This window comes from Hyperolius riggenbachi, chromosome 4 (genome assembly GCF_040937935.1).
Source record: "Hyperolius riggenbachi isolate aHypRig1 chromosome 4, aHypRig1.pri, whole genome shotgun sequence".
NCBI lineage: Eukaryota > Metazoa > Chordata > Amphibia > Anura > Hyperoliidae > Hyperolius > Hyperolius riggenbachi.
Genome location: NC_090649.1, coordinates 119,693,716 through 119,717,402, shown reverse-complemented (window position 1 = coordinate 119,717,402; position 23,687 = coordinate 119,693,716). Strand labels below are relative to the sequence as shown.

Sequence of the window (23,687 nt, the reverse complement as noted above, 5' to 3'; positions counted from 1 at the left end):
ATACCGAATTAGCCTTCTATCTATGTACCTTGTCTGTCTGTGTGTTGCCAACCTGGCTTGCCCGACCTTGAGAGCTATCTCTCTCCTTAAGAGATAGTCTCCAGACCTGCTAGTGACATCCACCTTTCAGGTGTCACTCACTCACAGGTTCTCCCTACCTTCAGCCTGGGACTCCACCCCTTTGGAGGTCTCAGGCTGTTGGACGGTTTTTGCACTTCTCAGAAGGCAGTATCGCCCATACTGCCAGATACCACCTGCTCCTCAGGTGGTCTTACTCAAAGTCATTACTGTTGCACCAAACACTCACATTATAAAGGTGTCCAGAGGTTAGTTATACTTAGATTATCGGTGATTCTGCAGATCATCAATAATCAGGTATAATCTGTATTCTTGGTGATACTGCAGATCACCAATAATCAGATTCTCTCTGTGTGCTGACACCGATCGTTACACATATCCTCCCATATGGTGGACTTGCACAATTGTTTTGAATAATTGTTTTGAACAGATTTGAACATTGGAAGATATGAACTTACCAATACATTTTTAGTATCCTGGGTAAGTCAATACCTAAATACCCCACAGAAGCTCTATCGGGAGAAAGACATTATAACCGTACGATTCCAGTTAGCACAATTTTCATTTATAGGTGCCAAATAAATTATAGATGGTATGGACTGGACTCCTTTTGGTGCAATTATCGTGCAATTTCCTCCACATTTTCCAATGAGAAGAAAAGATTTTGATCAATTACTAATGCAGAGAAAATGCAACATGCGGCTCGTTACTATTTGGGAAAAAATCAAATCACACCAGTGAAAAAAAGTCTCCACGATTGGCAAAAGGGTCCTTACATCCATTTTCACTCCCAAAGCTGGCTGTTTACATATAGATTTATCCCCAATACTGCTGCGCTTGAGATCCTCAAGCCATCCAGCGACACAACATGTAATGGAAGCAGAGAGAGATACACAAACATAGGGTGTAACGTTAGGATATAAAACACCCTTGATGCAACTTCACACATCTCCAGAAATAGTGATTATAATGCCCAACCACAGATAGAGATAGCACCAGCAGCTCACCATAGAATGGCCGCTTAACCGCAGTAAACTCTTTATCAAGCGTAATCACTGGCAGCCATTGCCTCCAATAAGTCTCCTGAGACCAATGTAAAAGGTAAACATAGAGTAATCCTATTTATTTAAAAGTTAAAATCCCTGCTAACAGAGTCTACATACAGTGTGAATTATTGTACAGAAGTGTATCACATATAATATCTTACTCCACCACAACATCAGCGCGTCCGCCGCCCGGTTATAGGAGATCGCCCTTGCTTTGTAGCGTACGTGCGTGCATCCAAGCTCCGCCCTACACGTTTCGTCACAGGGCGTGACTCATCAGGGGACTTATATAGATTGCCACCCGATATGGCGAAATGACTGACTCCTCTCTGACCAGAATCAATTTAGAGATAAATTGATTCCCATCTCACAAAACCCATCAATTTTCAATAAATTCAAGCATGGAATCTATTAAAAATCGACCGAATTGCGGCGCTACACGTTCGATGCTCTGCAAGACTATGGCCTATTGATCAACGCCACTCCTGCCCTGCCCCCAATCTGCCTAAATTTTCCGTCCTTCCCAATCAATACTTTTAAATTATTATTTTTTCAGTTGACGTTTGATCGATCAGACATTTTGGGAGGAAGGACTCCCATCTGATGACTCAAATCTGCAGGAATTGAAATGGAAAAATCGATAAGTATCTTTCTTTATTCGTTCGCACATTTTTAAACTTTTTAATGCTGCATTGTTTCTTATATCAACAAACTACCAGACATTTCGACTCCAATCTGTAACTTGCATGTTGCCGCTAGGCATTATCTCATTAGTATACAATACACCTTTGTCTAGTCAAATAGTATTCCTTTCTGTGCCTTTCAAATTTATACTCTGTTCAGCATTAATAAACTACTGATTCAACTGCAATGGTGGAGTGTCATGCAAGCATCAAGCATGTCTAATGTCAAGAGTACCTATACACCATCTGATATTATTACAGATTACTCATAAGATCAGATATAAGTAAAGAATCTACTGATAATTTACACATAAGATCAGATATAATTATAAAATCTAATTTACACAGAAAGTCAGATATAATTATAGAATCTAATGAAAATATATTATTATGGCAGTTTTGATGGATCGGTTTTTGATTTATTGATCCTTGCATGAGTGCCTCTGATATCTATATAACTAAAAGGCAGTTGTAATATGCACGGGGTGGACACAGTGCTGTGCGCACATATTACAACTGCCGCCTACTGCGCTCACGTTGGGAAGAAAGGAGAGAGGAAGGGGAGCGAATGCACGCAAGGTGGGGGCTCTGTGGCACGGGCATGGCTGGGCGGCGCGGCATTTTCCTAAAAAGAATCAGGGGATTACTGGAAATTATAGAATCTAATGAAAATAAACTATAATTATGGCATCTTTGATCGATCGGTTTTCATCTTATCGATCCTGGTGTAAGTGTGGAGGCGAGGGGGTCGGGATGTGGGGGGAAGCAATATGCAATCAATGTTTGCATAGCTTTGCACTGTATCTAGCTGTACAAAGCTAGCAGCTGTGGCCACCATGAGATCAATGGTCGGCAATTTCTGCTTAAAACTTTTTTAATACATAACGTAGTAGAATAGGTAAGGTAAAGGACCATTGCCCATATGCAATTAACTTTTTCTCCTAAGTTTTCTCCTAAAGGAGCGTACATACGCCTGATTCCTGCAAGCGACGGTTCATCAGACCCGCCTGCGGGGCAGCCATTCTCATTTGTCAACTGCGTTCTCATTGATTGATCTCCCTTCTAACGGGCGGCGACGAGTACCCAGGCGGGAGCGAGCAGCGGCCGTTTGCGGCAATAGCCGCATGTCTACGCTCCTGGGCAAAAAACTACAGTCTTGTGGGGCGTAGATATACTGCATACGTGGTTAAATGATAATATATGCACTCACTACCCTATATTATTTTTATGCAGTTTCATTGTAACCCTGCCTTCTTTCTTTTATTTCAATATTTTTCATTGGGTTTTTCAAGAAAAAGAATAACAAATAATCATAGAAGTCCATAGTACAATCTTATACATTTAAGCTTGCAATCGTTCAATATAATGGACCAGGAATTCCTTCTTTCTTTTAAATGTTTGTAATTGTCCCCATTGTGATTAATAAAGGGCTTTATATTTATATACTAGTGCGACTTTTGGTTGTTCTTTCTATAATAGTAAGTAGTCTTCCCACTAGTGTTGTGCATGAGTCAGGTGTTTTATGTCCAGTGCATCCCCGGCATCCCTTTAGATGTGCTGTGGCCACTAGAGGGAGCTCTTCTGTATACCAGTATATAGAATGCGCTGTCATCGACTTACATGACTTCCGGTCCATTGCACGTCACCGCACAAGCGAGCCACCAGTGCACAGATGCCCTAGTGTCGGTCGTGCTGTGTAAAGTCACTTCCAGCGCATCGCTCCAGCATAGTATGAAAGGCCCCATAGACTTTCATTGCCGAGCATTACCCTGTGGTAACGCGATGCAATGAAAACGCCCCAGTGTGAAAGGGGCCTTAATCTTGTGAATTGCAATTTTTTTGTCATTTCTTGAGGTATTTACCGCACAAGTTTGTAATTTACCTCACTAGTCAGTAATTTTTCAGTGCCGTAATAGGTTTAACGAATTGGCATTCCTCAAGGTGATTGGTAAAATCAGCTGTTTTCTGCATTACCGAATGCCGTAATGCTTAGTGAATTGAGACCAAGGACATGGCTTTCCAAGGCTAGAGGTATATCGCTATCTAGCAATATTTGCGTGACTGGAGTGTCTTTCCATGTTCTTGATGAAAAAGGACACACCCTTGAAATTCGGTCTTCTCTTCATATGACTCCTTATTGTTCCAAAGCAAAATTTAAATAAACCAAATGTGTTTAACTGTACCACATATATTTCCTGTATTTATATAGTCCTGGCATATTACGCAGCACTCACGGATAAGGGAACAGATGCACATTCTCTAGCTGTTGCCCTTGGGCTGTGGCTTTGGGAACCTGGAACAGATTTCAGCACTTGTGGGAGTGAACTAGTTATTGTAGACGGTAGTAGTGAGAGGGGTGTGCGCTTACCTGATGATATGGATGTCAGGTAAACTCAGGAATCAGATCAGACATATGGGAGCTGGTAACAGGAGAAAGTTATACAGATTCTCGCAGAAGAGAAAGTAACCAAATGGTTTACTGATGACTGCTGTGAAGATCAATCTCAGGCATGAAATCCAAGCAAGATGTGCAATGCAGGTGAGTGCAGAGTGACCCTGAGCCGTGAGACTGTTGCTGAGTAACTTACACAATGCTGTATGTTTTATTTGCTTTCTCAGCTAATTATGTTATGTGGCTGATCAGTAGTGTAGACTCTCGCCATATCACTAGATATATAATTCACTTTTTCTCCTCTGAGATCATTTTTTGTTTTTTGTTTAAAATAAATTTTAGCAATCTGCAGTGGAAAAAAGTTCTTAAAGTGAACCTCCGGACTAAAAATCTACTCAGCAGAACTGGAAAGGCTTGGTGTTTCTTTAACAGTTTCACAGCATCAGAACTTTGTTTTTCTTACCAAAGCATCATCTTTAGCTGCATTTTAGCTAAGCTCCACAGGAAGGAAGTGCTGCTGCGCGCCTCGCAGGATGCACACGGGCTAGTGGAAATGGGTCCTTAAAGGGAACCTAAACTGAGAAGGATATGGATTTTTCCTTTTTTTTTTCCTTTTAAAATAACACGGGTTGCCTGGCTCTCCTGCTGATCCTGTGTCTCTAACACTTTTAGCCACAGCCCCTGAACAAGCATGCAGATCAGGTGCTCTGACTGAAGTCAGACTGGATTAGCTGCATGCTTGTTTCAGGTGTGAGATCCAGATACTACTGCAGCTAAGAGATCAGCAGGACCGACAAGCAACTGGTATTGTTTAAAAGGAAACATCCATATCCCTCTCAGTTTAGGTTCCCTTTAAAGTAAGTGAAACATGACTGAAAACATTATTCTGAGTATTTTCTTGCATGCTGGTCATTTAAAGGGTGTTTTATTGATAAATTTCAAAACCTCACCCAGGGCCGGAGCTTCCATAGAGGCAAAGGGGGCAATTGCCCTAGGGCCCCAGAGCCTGTGGGCCCCCCCAAGCTGCCCCTCCTCCCATGACCCATGACAGCGGGGATGCTGTGTGTTTACTCTGTATAGGAAAAGGCGGAGGTGAATAATGGAACCCCAAAAATGATTTGAGGGGACATGTGATGGACACCTAATAATATTGTGTGATGGACACCTAACGATATTGTGTGATGGACACCTAATAATATTGTGTGATGGACACCTAACGATATTATGTGATGGAGAGGGGAGACTGGATGAGGCCTGGCAGCCAACTCAGGATCCCTGGGGGTGATTTGGTTGGAAGGGGGGGGGGGGGGGGGGCTGAAGTTACTTTTGACCCAGGGTCCCATTGTAGCTAGAACCGGCCCTGACATCACCTTGGAGAAAATTCAGGAGAAAAAATGAATTGAATAAGGGGCTTTGTGCTTGATGTAACGAGGAAGACCTTCAAAAATACCAGCTGAATATTGCACATTCTGGTTAAAGGGGAACTGAAGAGAGAGGTATATGGAGGCTGTCATGTTTATTTCCTTTTAGACAATAACAGTTGCCTGGCAGCCCTGCTGATCCTCTGCCTCTAATACTATTAGCCATAGCCCCTGAACAAGCATGCAGCAGACCAGGTGTTTCAGTGGTTCAGACTTACAAGTCTGATCTGACAAGACTAGCTGCATGCTTGTTTCTGGTTTTAATCAGATACTACTGCAGAGAAATAGACCAGCAGGGCTGCCAGGCAACTGGTATTGTTTAAAAGAAAATAAACATGACAGCCTCCATATACCTCTCTCTTCAGTTCCCCTTTAAGTAACAGCTGCCAGGCAAATTTCTTTACACCCCACCATAGTAATAAAAATAATATAAATAATGTTAACATTTTGTATAGTGGTTTTCTCCTTTTTGACTGAAAGCGCTGGAGAGTTGCTGCCATCAAGGGCGCACTCAATAAGCCACCATGGAGCGTTAGGGAGTCTTACCCAAGAACTCCTTGCTGAATGGGTTTGCCAGGTGTTCATCTGTGTCAGAGATGTTGTCTTTAACCAATATTCTCTTCCTATTCAGTAAGTCAGCACCTATGCAGTATGGAGTTCTTGGGCAAGACTCCCTATCACTGCTGCTGACTAATGTGTGCGCTTTAGTGGCTGCCTTGCAAGTGGTTTGAGTCTGACAGGAGAAAAGCACTATACAAATATAGGAATTATTATTATTATTATTGCACTGGATAGCTCAGAGCCATTGTGGTCCTCATTTAACACATTTTAGTAGGGGACAACATTAAAATTGTCATTGTTTGGTAAATATACCTCTAAGGGCTTGATTCACTAAGACAAATAGCATGGCTTATCAGAGTTAACACACTTTATCAGAGTTAAAATGTCTTATCAGAATTAACACGCCTTATCAGAGTAGCATAACAGGCACTACGAACGTATGCCTGTGAATTGGCAATGACGAGAGCTCCACTCGTCCTGCCCTGAGCCCCTGATTGGCCCAATAGGCTGGCTGTCAAGTTTCCTGTCAAGTGACAGGCAGCCTATTGGGCCAATCAAAGTGCAGGGATAATGTCCTTTAAAGTGATTGGACCCACAAGGGCTCAGGGCAGGGCATGTGGAGCTCTGGTCATTGCCAATTAGCAGGCATAAGTTTGTAGCACTCACTATGCTAATCTGATAAGACGTTTTAACTCTGAAAAGGCATGTTATTCCAACTCTGATAAGGCACGCTATTTGTCTTAATGAATCAAGCCCTAGGTGTGCTATTAGCCATGCAATAACTCAGCAGTCTCAAGGTGGCCATACACCATACCATTTTTTATTTGTTCTGTAGATCTTTAAAATTCAATCAATTTCCTTGATTGAATATATTGGCCTCAATACACTAAGCGTATCTCCTGACTTTAATAACGTTTCTAGAGTTATCACCATGGTGATGAGGCATGTAGTATTCAGAAAACATTTTACCTCAGGCAAACCTAAAGTTAACGCTTCTGTCTTTAAGTTAACTCTTCAATCCTTAAAATAACTCCAGAATTCTAAAGTTAGACACGCTGTTAATTAACTGCGTGTGAACATAACTACAAAGGAGGTAAGTTAACTACAGAGGAGGTAAGTTAACTACAGAGGAAGTAACTTAACTACAAAGGAGGTAACTTAAGGAATGAAGAGATAAGATAACTTATCTATGGCCTCAATTCACTCAGATCATGCTGGAGATAATAAGGCAAGAGAAAACTTGCCACCACACAGTGAGAGAGTTATCTTATCTCTTCATTCCTTAAGTTACCTCCTCTGTAGTTAAGTTATTTCCTCTGTAGTTTAGTTACCTCCTCTGTAGTTAAGTTGCCTCCTCTGTAGTTAAATTACCTCCTCTGTAGTTATTTTCACACACAGTTAATTAACAGCCTGTCTTTAACTTAAGAATTCTGGAGTAATTTTAAGGATTGAAGAGTTAATTTAAACACAATAGAGTTAACTCTAGGTTTGCCTGAGGTAAAATGTTTCCTGAATACGACATGCCTCATCACCATGGTGATAACTCTAGAAACGTTATTAACCTCCCTGGCAGTCTATTAGGAACCGCCAGGGGGCAGCGCAACACTATTTTTATTTTTTTTAATTATATCATGTAGCGAGCCTAGGGCTCGCTACATGATAGCCGCTGTACAGCGGCATCCCCCCGCCTGCTTCGATCGCCTCCGGCGATCTTTGATCAGGAAATCCCGTTCAAAGAACGGGATTTCCTGAAGGGCTTCCCCCCTCGCCATGGCGACGGGGCGGGATGACGTCACCGACGTCATGGACGTCGTGACGTCTAAGGGAGTCCCGATCCACCCCTCAGCGCTGCCTGGCACTGATTGGCCAGGCAGTGCACGGGGTCTGGGGGGGGGCGGCGTGGCGAGGCGAACTACTGCAATCGAGCGCGGGGCGGCGGCGATCGAAATGCACACGCAGCTAGCAAAGTGCTAGCTGCGTGTTGCAAAAAAAAAAAGTAAGTAAATCGGCCCAGCAGGGCCTGAGAAATCCTCCTGCGCGGCATAGCCCGAGCTCAGCTCGGGCTTACCGCCAGGGAGGTTAAAGACAGGAGATAAGCTTAGTGAATTGAGGCCATTGTTTGGAAAGTCACCCCTATCTATAATTCACTATTTTTTTTTTTGTTCCTAAAAATTGATCATAATTTCCCACCATGTCCAATAGATCAAATGATTTCCATCGAAGAAGATTATATTTGAGTTTTCTGTATAATCAATCATTTTTATCCCAAAAGTTGGTAAATCAGGCCTTTTGGTTGAATAAAGATGTCACTTCGCACTTCTCCATCAGTCTGTGTGCTTCCTGCCTTTCCTACTGGCCACATGTTCTCAGTGACTCAGTGGATAGCTTATGTTGATAGTTCCTGTGATTGTAACAACCCCATGTTCATCTAAAAGACAAAAGGAGACCAGGAGCCCAATGGTGCAGAATTGTTTAAGATTCAGAAAAGCAAATAGCTAAGGATGTATATACTCACAAAGGCGGGTTGCAAATCCTTGCAACCACCGTCGGAGCAGTCAGGAAATTAACCGTCCCCATTCGGTTTTCCAGATCTGTGACAGGAACTGGGTGGTCGCACTCCAGAAGTTCTTTAGGACAACTAAAAAACTATCACCTCTAAAGGAGGTGTGACAAGACACTTAAAATAGGGGTGGAGGCGCCCAATGCATAAAAGATAGGCTAATAAGCTGTTAACCTTATAACCAGTGAGGTAATCTTACCTCTCTTGAAGAATTTGGACCAGATTATTGAAAAAGGTCTTTTATTCGAGCACATAAAATTGACAACGCGTTTCGCGGGTGCTTGTCCGCTTCCTCAGGTCAGTGAAAAAACAGGTGCCTTAACTGCTATGGCTGTGTAGCAAGCATGAGCGCCTCTCTGTGAACCTCAGTGCTTTTTCACTGACCTGAGGAAGTGGGCAAGCACCCGCGAAGCGCGCTGTCAATTTTATGTGCTCGATTAAAAGACCTTTTTCAATAGTCTGGTCCAAATTCTTCAAGAGAGGTAAGATTACCTCTCTGGGTATAAGGTTAACAGCTTATTAGCCTATCTTTTATGCATTGGGCGCCTCCACCCCTGTTTTTAGTGTCAGTGACTCAGTGGCATGTTACATAAGAGACATGCTCCGGGACACTGAGAAAAGCTGTCGGTGGGTATGAAGGTAGGAAGCATGCAGACTGATGGAGGAGTATGCTGGCCAGACAGATGAAGTCGCTCTGCTGCCATATACTCTGCTGGAGACCACTATAAACTTGAGGCGGGGGGGAAGATTTGGGGAAGCAGTAAAAAATGGCGCATATGGCTAGTGGACAAAAAGGGCGCCGCCATAGACTGCAATGCAAAATATCGGCTATTGGGCGCCCCACAGGAAAATTGGGCGCCCGAAAAATAGCAGTTGCAGGGATCGTGTTAACAAAAGTTTTCGTTTACAGAGTAAGGTTTATTGTTTTTTTTTTTATTGTTTTATTGTTTTTTACACTTATAATGCGTCAATTATAGTTTTATTAACTTACTGATATGTCGCTTTTAATATTACTGTTATTTTAAGATTTTTAATGCATTTGTGATTGTAAGGCTATTTATTTTTATTATATATATATATATATATATATATATATATATATATATATATATATATATATATATATATACCTTTTTCTATTTATAATATTATTAATGTGTACGTAATTTTAAGGCTATTTATTTTATTACAAATATATACATTTTTAATGCTATTTATTTAATTATAAATATATAAATGATTCTATTCATGTTATTTATAGTGAAGTATTTTAAGGATTAAATATATTATTGTAAATATGGGTTTTTGTGCAGTGGGGATGGTTAGGGTTAGGCACCACCAGGGGGATGGTTAGGGTTAGGCACAACCAGGGGAGATTTAGGGTTAGGCACCACCAGGGGGATGGTTAGGGTTAGGCACCACCAGTCGGTCTTAGGGCTAGGCACCACCAGGAGGGTGTTAGGGTTAGGCACCACCAGGGAGGTGGTTAGGGTTAGGCACTACCAGGGGGGGGTCTAGGAGTTATGGATAGGTACAGGGAGGGTTCTGTGTGAGAGTAGGGTTAGGTATAGTTACAGTACAATATACACCACCAGGGGGGTGGTTAGGGTTAGGCACCACGAGGGGAGTTTTAGGGTTAGGCACCACCAGGGGGTCTTAGGGTTAGGCACCACCAGGGGGGTGGTTAGGGATAGGCACCACCAGGGGGGTCTAGGGGTTAGGGATAGGTACAGGGAGGGTTCTGTGTGAGAGTAGGGTTAGGTATAGTTATAGCACAATATATGTAATATATTCAAATTATTAAATTACAGTATGTATATTTACACAAAGGGGGGGTCTAGGGGTTAGGGATAGATCTGTGTGAGCCTACAGTTGCAGTAAAATACTTGTAAAATCTACCATTCTATTACTATGCTTAACTCAAATGTAAATATAGTTTTTGTCATAGACGCTATTTGATGTTTCATTTCAGAATACGTTTGTTGTTATAGATGGTATTTTGCCATTTAATTTCCGTTTATGCAACCTATTTAGCACTAAATTTTCATTTACAAGCTATTAAATGAAAAATATGGTTTTACATTACAACTTATAATTTCGGCTATATCCCGCACCCTTTTTTGATACATGCAAGATCTGGGGGGGGTCTGCCTCTTATGGGGTGAGATAACATGGGTCCCATGTCATTGTTGCTTAGGGCCCCATTAAGCCTAGCACCAGGCTAAATGCGAGGAACAAGCACTGTAAAGATATGCGGTTTGTTTATAACCAGGCAATGTATACTGCTCAATGGTGAGGAGAGAAGGGATGGTGGTGCAGCGCATGACCGAGTGACATCCAGTAAGGTGGATAAGTAAGAGCAGATTTGCCTTATTTGTCACTGATCATTTAGCGATCCACTTGGGAGGGATTGCTGAACAATATTATGGGGCAGCTGTATACATTCTAGATTCTCCACTGTCATGGCATCAAACAATTATCTCAAGCAAAGGCTATTGATCATGTGTACAAAATTTAAATTGTGTAGTTTCCCGCGCACTACCAAAACAGCTCAGACCCACTGAGGCCAGAACTTCACAAAACCTCTTAAAGGCAACCTGAACTGAGTAAATTTATTTAAAATAAACACATGATGTATCTGCAAAGTAATATTATATACTTACCTTGCCATCAGTTCCTCTCAGAAGCTCACCATTTTCAAATTACAATGATTCCTTCCAGTTCTGACAAGATTTTGTCAGAATTGAAATGTATCAGTTGCAATCAGGTTTATATCCGTTGCTGTCAGTTATCGCTGAAAGGTCAACTGATGAGCAAAGTAATGACCATGTTTCCCTATGGCTCAAGTGAGCGATATTACAGTTTAACCATGTGCTGACCAGGAAGCTGTTACGGGGTAGTGGCCATTTTCAAAATGGAGGACAGAGAATTCCATTGATCGCAGTGGAGAAACAGGTAGAGGAGAAAAGATTGAGGAGTAGACTACACGGGATGTAAGTATGACTTGTGTATACTTATTTTGACTTCTAATTTTCAGTTCAGGTTCGCTTTAAGGTGTTCTGGAGCTACCAGGAGATCGTTTAATTTGAAACAGTTGTGAGAGGGGGGTCTCCATGAACCAGCCTTGGTTTTCCAGCACATCCCACAAGTGCTCAATCAAATTGAAATCTGGAGAGTTGGAGGCCAAGGAAACTGAGACCCATCAAACCAGGTCACCTTCTTAATTGCTTCATACTCCAGTTTCGTTGTCAGTACTTTTTGCTGTGGACAGGGGTTTACATGGGCATTCTGGTATGTCGCTACACATCCTTTTACACGGGAAGGTGCAATGCAATGTGTATTCTACTACCATGACCAGCATTTATTATTTCAGCAATTTTAATGAGTGGGAGGAGGCGCAGCAGATACAATAAGATTCTAAAATAGGTTTAAAACATAAAGGTTGGCCTACCTTGAGAAAGTCAACAGACAGCACAAGCTGAGAAACGATGTGTTTTGCAGGTTTAGCCCCAGTCCTTCAGGACAATATAAGTGTCTTGTTGCGGCAAGCAAAGTAGCACAGAGTCCGTGTTACTTTGCTTTCTTTCTGGAAAGAACATTGAGACCTCCTGAACCTCCTATTTCAGCAATTTGTTCTACATCATTCATATCTGATCTATGGAATGAAACCTGGGTTAAGGGGCCCATACACTCAGCCGATTTTCTGGCCGACCGATCGAACCAGATCGATCGATCGCTCGCAAATCTGTTGGCCAATCGACCGATCGATGGCCGATTTAGATCGATTTCGATGGATTTCCATCGAACTGGCAGGGTGGAAAATTTAGGTCGATCTGATGAGATTGCTTATCATTTTGCATTGGCCTTAATGGAAATCTGATGGCAAAAAAAATGCCATCAGATCGAATTTCAATAGATTTCAAACTGAAATCTATTGGAATTCTATCCTGGTAAAAAATGTTCTAAAAACACATCAGATAGATCATCAGATGCATTTCTTATCTATCTGCTGCCAATCTGACGAGTGTATGGGCACCTTTAGTCTTTGTTGTCCACAAGCATCAGTGAACCTTGAGATACTCTGACCCAGTTACATAGCCAAAGTATTTGTCAAAGTTGCCCAAATCTTTATCCTTGGTAATTTTCCTACAAACAAAAATGACAGCGCTCACAGGCTGCAACTGGCTTATAAACCATCAAGGGGCGTGTACAGACCCCCAGGGGCTAAATACACGCCTTGAATCCAAATCAGATGCAAAATTATGCAAATTTAAGTGCTAATTTATGAGCTAGTCCCTAATCTAAAATTTGAATGCAGATTGGATGCAGGCTACCACATGTAATGTACCACATTAAATTTGCATAATTTTGCATCTGATTTGGATTCAAGGCGTGTATTTAGCCCCTGGGGGTCTGTACACGCCCCTTGATGGTTTATAAGCCAGTTGCAGCCTGTGAGCGCTGTCATTTTTGTTTGTCAGTCTTGAAGAGATGTGTATACCATTGTATGATAAGTCGCACCAGGTAAGTTATGCTTTTAATGTCAGGTTAGTGGTAGGTCTTCCCCGAGGGGGCACGTCAACGCCGGGGGGAAGTCTAGTAGGAAATGATTTGTGCACATATTATTTGCTGAAGCTAACGCCCTCCATTGCTGTACCTGTTTGAATGCATGTTGTGTAACATGGTCCATTGGAGCTCTGCACTTCTCTGCAGCTAAATCAATTCAGGTGCAGCCTTCTGTATTTGGAAGCGCTGCCTACACCCTTTTCTCTTGGTAATTTTCCTACTTCCAATACTTTCCCTTTAAGAACTTACCTTTCATTTGCTACTAAGCATTTTTTATTCCTTTCAGATAATATTGAAAAATTGTATGTCTTGCCTTGCTGAAGTGACAGGGAAATGGTGGCTGCCATATTTATTACCTTTTTATACACTACTCGTTGCCTGGTTATCCTGCTGATCTCTGCAGCTTCAGTAGTGTCTGAATTGCACACCCAAAGCAAGCATGCGGCCAATTCAGCCAGACTTCAAGTCGTAACACCTGATCTACTGTACATGCTTGTTTAGGGTCTATGGCTAAATGTATTAGAGAAAGAGCATCAGCAGGGCAGCCAGGCAATGTGCATTGTTTAACAGGAAATACATATTTCAGATTCCATATCCCTCTCACTTCAGGTGTGCTTTTATTGCTTATGTCCTACCAAAGCCAATCCAAAGCTCTTATTTAATCTCCCATAATGCATCACTGAGTGAACATGCAAATCATCAGTTTATGTCCCTAAATGCCAGATGCATATCCATAGCTGTTTCGAAAATGGCGCCTCCTCATCAGGAATTCTTTTTTGTCTCTTACAAACTCTTAACAGGTCTGGGTGTCCATGAGCTTACTGGGTACTTTAATTAAGTGTAAAGTGCCCACTAATTATACAATTTTGATTGTATAATTCTAGCAAATCTTTGTAGGTAAAGGTAAGAAGGCAAACAGAGTCAATATACTTTCATGGATATCTTAGTAGTCCCTCAAATACATACAAGTGTTAAGATTGTACAATCAGGATTGTATTCCTAGTGGGCACCTTCAGAGAGACTATTTTGGATATGGGCCATATCTTCCAATCTGAAGTCAAGCTTGGCATTATAATAGATTTCAGGTAAGAGTCTTAAGTAATGGAAAGTTACAGAACCACACTTGACCTTGAGGTTTTTTGCCTAACAAACACTGGCATGATATCAAGAAATGATAATATACACACTTTCCTGGCTGGGATCAAGAAATATATTTGCTTTTTGTCATATTACCTTATCTAAAATCTTTGTTGGTTACAAATTAAAGTAAAGCTGTGTACACACCTGACTTATATACACACCCGATAACGACCGCCTCAGCCGTCAAGCAGGTGTGTGTATGGCACCTGGCGACTCCTCATGCCCAACTCGCTAGCGATCCGCCGGACAGATGTACTCAACCCCAGCGATGCTGATACCCCATCGATCCCATTGTTCATGCTGCTCCCCAGCCTGCCGCATGCACCACTCGTCGCAGCTCACAGCTACACAGGTGACACGTGTGTGTACAACAGGGCTCAGCGATGTCGTCCAAGGGGATCAGCTCCTGATTGCCGACTGGAGACATGCGTTGGGCACGTGTACAAGCCTTAAAACCAGACATACATTATTATTTAATTTTAATAAACCAATCATTAGAATTTCATTAGATTTGATGTTATAAAAACTATTGAAAACCGAGGCCATCTCCATCACTGTTTGATTATTTGTTGATAGAACATTGATCAAGAAAGGCAAATCTTCATCCAGCTGACTAGAGCATAGAGGTGGTGGGGAAGGGGGGTGTCAGGCAGAGAGGTATCTAAATAATAGCTGCATTCGCAGAGTTATAGTGGGCAGTACAAAGCTAACAGAATTCAAAGCTAGCTAATGATCAATATGAATGTCTACCATAGTACAGAATCGAATACACTTTAACTAACTGAACTCTGTCTTCCATTGAGAGCCAATATGGATTTCCTTGTTGCATACGAGGGGCGGAACTAGGAGCAGAAAAAGCTTAAATCTGGCCTTGGGGACAGGTCAGAGCAGAGCAGCCCTGCCAGAACCTGCTGATCCTTCTGAATGTTTCAATATGTTTATGGAATTTTTTATTTTTTAAACATAAATAACATTTCACAGGATCTCTGCGTAGCACAGAGGCGAAACACATGAACTTGAGAAATATAGCAGTAAAAAAAAAAACTGTAGTCATTAAGGCACTACATACAATTCAGGTTTCCAACCATATTCATTGCCTATGGGCCTTAAAGACCAACAAAAGGGACAGGAAGATAGGAAAGCAATACAGAAGTAGTATAAAATGGAAAGAGGAAATGAGAAAAGGGAAGCGAACAAGAGTAAGAGGAGAGCTAGCAGGGGTGAGCCTGGGGTGCCTGGCACCTGGGTGCAAGATTTTCTCTGGCGCCTATGGGAGTGGTTAAATTAACCGCGCCCAACTACATAACCACACCCATGTCCTGCCTAATCACACCCACACCTTCCACCTCTTTACGCATGCATGTGATACCCCATCCTACCCCTCTTCCATGGGCTTGCTCCTGGCTGGCTTTGGCTGCCTGTCTGCTAGTCTGCTAGTCTCTGGACTGACTCAGGCTGAGAGGCTCTGCGAGTGCGACGCAGCCACACACTGCGTATTTATGGCTGCCTGCGGCCATCCTACTCTCGCTCGCTGTCGTCGACTCCTCCTCCCGCCAAGCCCAAGCGTGAGGTGGGCTGCCTGTATCTTCCCCGTTGCGCCGCGCAGCCTGCCAGTGTTGCTAACCTTTCACGTTATTTTTTACTGACAAAAGATTATTTTTACTGACAAAATTTCCCCACTAAATGCACATAAGAGACAGCCTTTCATCAGTAAATGCACATAATGACAGACAGCCGTTCATCAGTAAATGCACATAATGACAGACAACCTTTTATCAGTAAATGCACATAATGAGAGACAGCTTTTCCCCAGTAAATGCACATAATAAGAGACCGCTTTTCACCAGTAAATGCACATAATAAGAGACCGCTTTTCACCAGTAAATGCACATAATAAGAGACCGCTTTTCACCAGTAAATGCACATAATAAGAGACCGCTTTTCACCAGTAAATGCACATAATAAGAGATCGCTTTTCACCAGTAAATGCACATAATAAGAGACCGCTTTTCACCAGTAAATGCACATAAGAGACAGCTTTTCACCAGTAAATGCACATAATAAGAGACAGCTTTTCACCAGTAAATGCACATAATAAGAGACAGCTTTTCACCAGCAAATGCACATAATAAGAGACAGCTTTTCACCAGTAAATGCACATAATAAGAGACAGCTTTTCCCCAGTAAATGCACATAATGACAAACAGCCAGTGTCCCCAGTATATGTAGCCAGGCTGGACCCCCTTTAGGCAGTGAGTGACAGGGAGCCCCTTTAGGCAGTGAGTGACAGGGAGCCCCTTTAGGCAGTGAGTGACAGGGAGCCCCTTTAGGCAGTGAGTGACAGGGAGCCCGTTTGAGTAGTGAGTGACAGGGAGCCCCTTTAGGCAGTGAGTGACAGGGAGCCCGTTTGAGTAGTGAGTGACAGGGAGCTCCCCCCTCTAGCCGCTGCTGCTCCCCCCTCACCTTGCAGACCTCAGGATCAGTGGCGACCCGACCAGTACGAGCGGGCACCGGACGCACCTGCTCTATATGCGGAAGTGATGTCACTTCCGCATATCAGTGCGGTCACGTGTGCTAGCGCCCGCACAACTGGTCGCCGCCTGATCAAGGTCTGAGCAGTGACGCGGCGGCTAGAGGGAGGGAGGTAGCGAGGGGAGGGAGCCGCGGCCAGAGAGGGGTGAGCGGCGGCCAGGCGGCGCCTGTCAGAGACAGGCGCCTGGGTGCAATGCACCCGCAGCACCCGCCCAGGCTCGGCCTTGAGATCTAGAGTAAAGATACACCAGAGCTTGACCACCTAATACCTCTCCACTACTCTCCACGCGAGACCAGCATAACGTCGCTAGGGATCCTAAATCTTATGCAACTTTTAGGTCCTGTCCTCCAAGACACTGGCCATCTGCTGGGATAGTCTCCTAATGGAGACAATTCCAGGTAAGGATGCCCCTCTTCATTAACTAGGTTTTTAACCTGTTCCAGGTTATGTTCTCTCCACCACCTAAAGCTGCTGGGACTTTCATAGTCAGGAATAAACATTGGATTGTTTATAAAGGACATCAGTGGTCAAGTAGGTGAAAAAGGGTCCCTTGAATACCGACCGGACTAAGTCCCAGACCGCCAAACAGTGCTGGAGAATAACTCTTAGTATACGAGGACGAAGCCCTTTAGATAGCCACATGAGAGTCTGAACCGTTTGCAGAGCTGCCGCTGGGATTTCATATACAATCCACGCTGGCATTCTTGCGCCCTTATAGAGGTCAATCAAATGAACTCCCAGGCTACCATTCTGTCTGCACAGATATAAAGTAAGCCTAGAGAATTGCGGATGGGAGTTTCCCCAAATAAATTTAATGAGTATGTTGTGCAGCATACGGAGAAAGTGAGGTGGGACCTAGATTGGATGAAACCTGCTGCTTCCTCTATTCCAAAAAGGTCAATGCAGTACAGTGTGTATGGCTGTCCAGAATGTTATGTAGAGTCCCTTTAATATTAGCATTATAATTGTTTTGACAAACATTATACTATTACAGCCAAGATTTATAATGCTATCAGGGTGCAATTTTCAAAATGTCCTTTACAAGCATTCTAACCTTTGAATGCCACTGTTTGCTCTACTGTACAGTCTTCCTGCTAAAAGCAAACTTTTTCTTTGACTTTCTGCCTGACTACAGCAGATAACACTTCCATTCCTAATAGATGAATCAAAATAGCTCTGCTATCTTTGCCTGGATATCAAAGAATAATATGTAAGAGATGCCTACAGACCTGAAATAAGATTACAGATAAAGGAGGTATTATACGATATCGTGAAACATTTACTTCCTGCTTTCCTCCATTGCTGCTGATTTCCTAGTCTTTAAACAAGTAATATTAGACAAAGAAAATCTGTCTGAAACACACGCCAGTATTTAAATGACTACTGTTGATAGACATCTCCTCCAATTGGAATTATGGTGGATCTTCACTCTGGAAGCTTCCAGGGGACAGGGATTGAACGACGCAGTCCACTATGTAGCCTTCTTGCCACCTTAGTTTTTCATTATCTTTTTTGATTTTTCTCTCCCCTTTTCTTTTCTCTTCTCTTTTTTTCCTTTTAGTGTCTCTCCACTTTAGGGCACTCGCCCTTAGCCTTGACTGTTCCGGTCCCTGGCTATTGTCATCTTGGGTTACACATTCTGTGTTTCTCATTCTTTATTTTAGGCACACTGTATAGGTCAAGAGAGTTGTTTATAAAATGAAATTGAATTTTTAAGTGTTGATATTATGAGATCCATTATTGGACTCAATTATTCATATATAGAGCAAAACAGTTCCTATAGAAGATCCCCATAGAGTATTGATATGCACATTTATCTTCTCTGTATAGTAACTTGTGAGGTATTTGTATGCTTGGGGTCTCTGCTTACCCTTCCAATTGTATGTCATTCTTTCTCTGACTGGGTGCTGATTGAGCTCTGGCAGTGGTGGAGCGCGCGTCTCCTCTTTCCTTGTTGTCTGGGGGCGGGGACACACGCTCGAGTGGTGATTGAGTTCTGGCAGTGGTGGAGCGCGCGTCTCCTCTTTCCTTGTTGTCTGGGGGCGGGGACGCGCGCTCGAGTGGGGATTGAGCTCTGGCAGTGGTGGAACGCGCGTCCCCTCTTTCCTTGTTGTCTGGGGGCGGGGACGCGCGCTCGAGTGGTGATTGAGTTCTGGCAGTGGTGGAGCGCGCGTCTCCTCTTTCCTTGTTGTCTGGGGGCGGGGACGCGCGCTCGAGTGGTGATTGAGTTCTGGCAGTGGTGGAGCGCGCGTCTCCTCTTTCCTTGTTGTCTGGGGGCGGGGACGCGCGCTCGAGTGGTGATTGAGTTCTGGCAGTGGTGGAACGCGCGTCTCCTCTTTCCTTGTTGTCTGGGGGCGGGGACGCGCGCTCGAGTGGTGATTGAGCACTGGCAGTGGTGGAACGCGCGTCCCCTCTTTCCTTGTTGTCTGGGGGCGGGGACGCGCGCTCGAGTGGGGATTGAGCTCTGGCAGTGGTGGAACGCGCGTCCCCTCTTTCCTTGTTGTCTGGGGGCGGGGACGCGCGCTCGAGTGGGGATTGAGCTCTGGCAGTGGTGGAACGCGCGTCCCCTCTTTCCTTGTTGTCTGGGGGCGGGGACGCGTGCTCGAGTGGTGATTGAGCTCTGGCAGTGGTGGAACGCGCGTCCCCTCTTTCCTTGTTGTCTGGGGGCGGGGACGCGCGCTCGAGTGGTGATTGAGTTCTGGCAGTGGTGGAACGCGCGTCTCCTCTTTCCTTGTTGTCTGGGGGCGGGGACGCGCGCTCGAGTGGTGATTGAGCTCTGGCAGTGGTGGAAGGCGCGTCCCCTCTTTCCTTGTTGTCTGGGGGCGGGGACGCGCGTTCGAGTGGTACTGGACATTGCAGTACAGGACGGTGTGATGCACGATTCCTCCTTCCTGTTAGTTCAGGAGTCGGGAATGTGTATCTCAGCGGGGTGATGCAGCTGTCATCGTCTAGTAGCCGGAAGTTGTGGGATGACGTGGAGGCAGGAGACGCGGTCATGCCGGCATATATAGTGGGGACCTCAGTAAGTATATTTGTAGCTTCTCGTCTTATTTGCACGACTCAACCACCTCTCCTTCCGCTTCTTCAAGCCAATCCCCCTCTGTCAGTCCCTTCACTGGCTGCCAGTTACACACAGGATACAATTTAAAATCCTTACTCTCGCCTACAAAGCTCTACACAACTTAACTCCTTCCAGTCTAAATAAACTTATTTACAGATACCATCCTACACGCTATCTCCGCTCCACTAACAATATTCCCGTCTTCTTCTATGGTCAACTCTTCTCACTCCCACTTACATACAGTAACTTCTCTCGATCCTCTCCCCTCCTCTGGAACACTCTCCCTCAACACATCTGTCACTCATCCACACTTACTCTTTAGATGCAATCTGAAAACTCACCTCTTCAGGCAAGCATACACTCCTACCTAAGACACTTCATCCACTGACCACCATTTCTACCATCTCATACACAGCTTCCCTTTACTGTCCTATCCCTTAAACCTTTAGACTGCAAGGCCTTTTGGCCATGGCTCTCTTCCCCTTTTGTCTCACAATGCTGTGTAAGCTGTGTGCTTATCTTCCACCCCTGTGTGAAAATATGTAGTTGATTTGTTCACTGCATTAGCTGTTATCCACTCTTGTCTTGTAGAAGCTGTTGTATTGTTAATTTTATATTATTATTCCCTGTATGCCATTGTACAGCGCCACGGAAGATGCTGGCACTATACAAAACAATAATAATAATAATAGCTAGAGATTAGACCTTTCCCTGATGAGACCGTTATGGTGAACAGCGAAACATGTCGGATATGAGTCGCTTGGTCCTGCTCACTCTACCCTGCTAGGTGGAAGCTTTTATATGGACTTTTGACATGACGTATGGTAACTATAGTGCTGGACATTCTCATTTAGAGCTGCCTGGTCTAACATGCATATGCTCTACAACTTGTCTATCAATCCAATCTGCACAAGCTTATGACGGCCTGCTGTGCCTATCCTTGAATTGCATCTAAACCCCTTAAAGGGACACTTAAGTCAAACAAAAAAAATGAGTTATACTCACCTAAGGCTTCTAATAGCCCCCTGCAGCTGTCCGGTGCCCTCCCAGTCTCCCTCCGATCCTCCTGGCCCCGCTGGCAGCCACTTCCTGTTTCGGTGACAGGAGCTGACAGGCTGGGGACGCGAGTGATTCTTCGCGTTCCCAGACACATTAGCACCCTCTATGCTGCTATGTGGTATATGATATTTGCTATAGCAGCATAGATGGCGGTATTGTGGCCAGGAACGCGAAGAATCACTCGCGTCCCCAGCCTGTCAGCTCCTGTCACCGAAACAGGAAGTGGCTGCCAGCGGTGCTAGGAGGATCGGAGGGAGACGGTGAGGGCACCGGACAGCTGCAGGGGGCTATTGGAAGCCCCAGGTGAGTAAAACTCATTTTTTTTTGTTTGACTTAAGTGTCCCTTTAAGGAACACTGCATGAACTTTATCAAACTGCTTGTGGAATGTTGCAGCTACGTTGAGTTATTAACCTAGATATACATATTGTTTAATGCCTGCATGTGGAATGTTGCGCTAACCAAGCCGAGCTATTAATCTGGATATCCAGGTGGCTTGATGCTTGCTGACCATCATCTGTGCTGCATTTGTGTCCTGCGAATCACGCTGCTTGCGTATGGTCATCTACACGCATGCTTTTGCTTGATTAACTGACGGAATTACTACAACTGCATATTACAGCATATATTAAGCTTGGACTGCGATTGGGACCTTTTGAAGAATCGTACATTTAATGGTGACATCGCTCTGCAATTGGGATCGATGCTAATTTGCTCTCCACTGATCTTCACATGCTCCTTTGAACAGATCACACTATTCATAGTATATCTCAGCATTACTTCATGTGCACATCAGTTTCGAATTCATATTAAAATATAGGCTCCACCTCAATGAGAACTGCAGCCTCAGAAGGGTTTTTCTTTAATTGAGCAGAATCAATAGTGACCAAAAGAGTAATACTTATTTCTAGCATATGCTAATCTTTTTTTATAACAACAAAGAGTAGTGGGTTGGCACATGGAAACAAACACACGTGGAGAGGATGACTCAGATTGCGGTGTGCACACTGTCAGCATGCTCTGAACCAAGGCAGTATATTGCAACAACAAGAAGACACGGTGAAAAGCTCTGCAATGCTAACATTGATTTATTGCTGATGCAGTTGTATTCAATTCTTGTCAAAAAAGTTCATCTTGTGTAATACAAATAACATTCAAGGTAATACTTATTGTGTGCAAAAGTGGAGGGCATGCGGGATGGGCAGTGGGTGCCGTCTGGTGCACGGCCTGGGGACCATTTCGCTTCAATAGCTTCTTCTGAGGCTTGGATGTGCACATCAAAGCCTCAGAAGAAGCTATTGAAGTGAAACGGTCGTCAGGCCGTGCACCAGTGCATCAGCAATAAATCAACGTAAGCAGTGCTGAGCTTTTCACCGTGTCTTCTTGTTGTTGTAATCTTTTTTATATATGTGTAGGTGTGGTTTTAGGTCATTCTTTGTCCTGAATTTTAATTTATGGTAGTTTGTTGATTAATAAAATTTGATACTTCTATACGCACCCAAGAGCCAATTTTCTTTTTTTTCGTTTTAATATTTATTGTAAATTACTACATTTATTTCAAGTGAACCAGAGGTGAGAGTGATATGGAGGCTTCTATATTTATTTCCTTTTAAGCAACGTTGAAAAAAAAGCATGAGCTGCCTGTATGAAAAGGGCGCCTCCATAGACATAAATGTTATCTCTGCAAATATGGGTTACAAGGTGGTGAAAAGGGTGCCCGAGTTTTGATATAGGCTGCAAGCGGGCGCCCCTTTGTAGCCCATATTTTTTCGGCTACAAGGTTTTTGGCTACAGTAAGGCGCCCTTTTATAGCCCATATTTTTTTGGGCTACAAGGTTTTCGGCTACAGTAGGGCGCCCTTTTGTAGCCCATATTTTTTGGGAGGGTTCTGTGTGAGAGTAGGGAGAAGTTAGGTCATAGTAATCATTTTTCTCAGCTATATCTAGAGCCCTTTTATAGCCCAACATATTTTGCCTATAACAGCATCCTTTTTATAAACTAAAACTATATGGCATATATGGGCTACACCAGGTGCCCTTTGTAGCCGAATTTGGCATATATGGGCTACACCAGGCGCCCTTTGTAGCCGAATTTGAAATATATGGGCTACACCAGACGCCCTTTGTAGCCGAATTTGGAATATTTGGGCTACACCAGGCGCCCTTTGTAGCCTAATTTGACATATACTGTATGGGCTGCACCAGGCGCCATTTGTAGCCGAACTTGGTATATGGGCTACACCAGGCGCCCTTTGTAGCCGAAGTTGGTAAATGGGCTACACCAGGCGCCCTTTGTAGCCGAAGTCGGTATATGGGCTACACCAGGTGCCCTTTTTGTAGCCGAATTTGGCATATATGGGCTACACCAGGTGCCCTTTTTTCCAGGCGCCCTTTTCAAATAGATGCCTAGTTGCCTGGCTGTGCTGTTCATCTGGCTGCAGTAGTGTCTGAGTCAGAATCAGAATCAATTTTATTTGGCCAGATAAGTTTTCACTTACTAGGAATTTGACTTGGAAATTGCTAAACAGACACAGACAAAAACAATACAAGGATGCACAGTGTAGGTAATTGCAAGTCAGGGACAATATAT

At 43.7% G+C, this 23,687-nt stretch overlaps 1 protein-coding gene across 2 annotated transcripts in view; it reads left to right on the top strand.

Moving 5' to 3' along the window:
* Positions 1-4,190: 4,190 nt before the first annotated feature.
* LOC137570489 (galactose-3-O-sulfotransferase 2-like) overlaps positions 4,191-23,687 on the top strand; it is a 48,098-nt gene continuing 28,601 nt past the window's right edge. For both annotated transcript variants that reach the window (XM_068279161.1, XM_068279160.1), the window contains exon 1: positions 4,191-4,346. In XM_068279161.1, the coding sequence (XP_068135262.1) occupies positions 4,318-4,346 (29 nt within the window). In that variant the 5' untranslated portion in view covers positions 4,191-4,317. The remainder of the gene's footprint in view (positions 4,347-23,687) is intronic.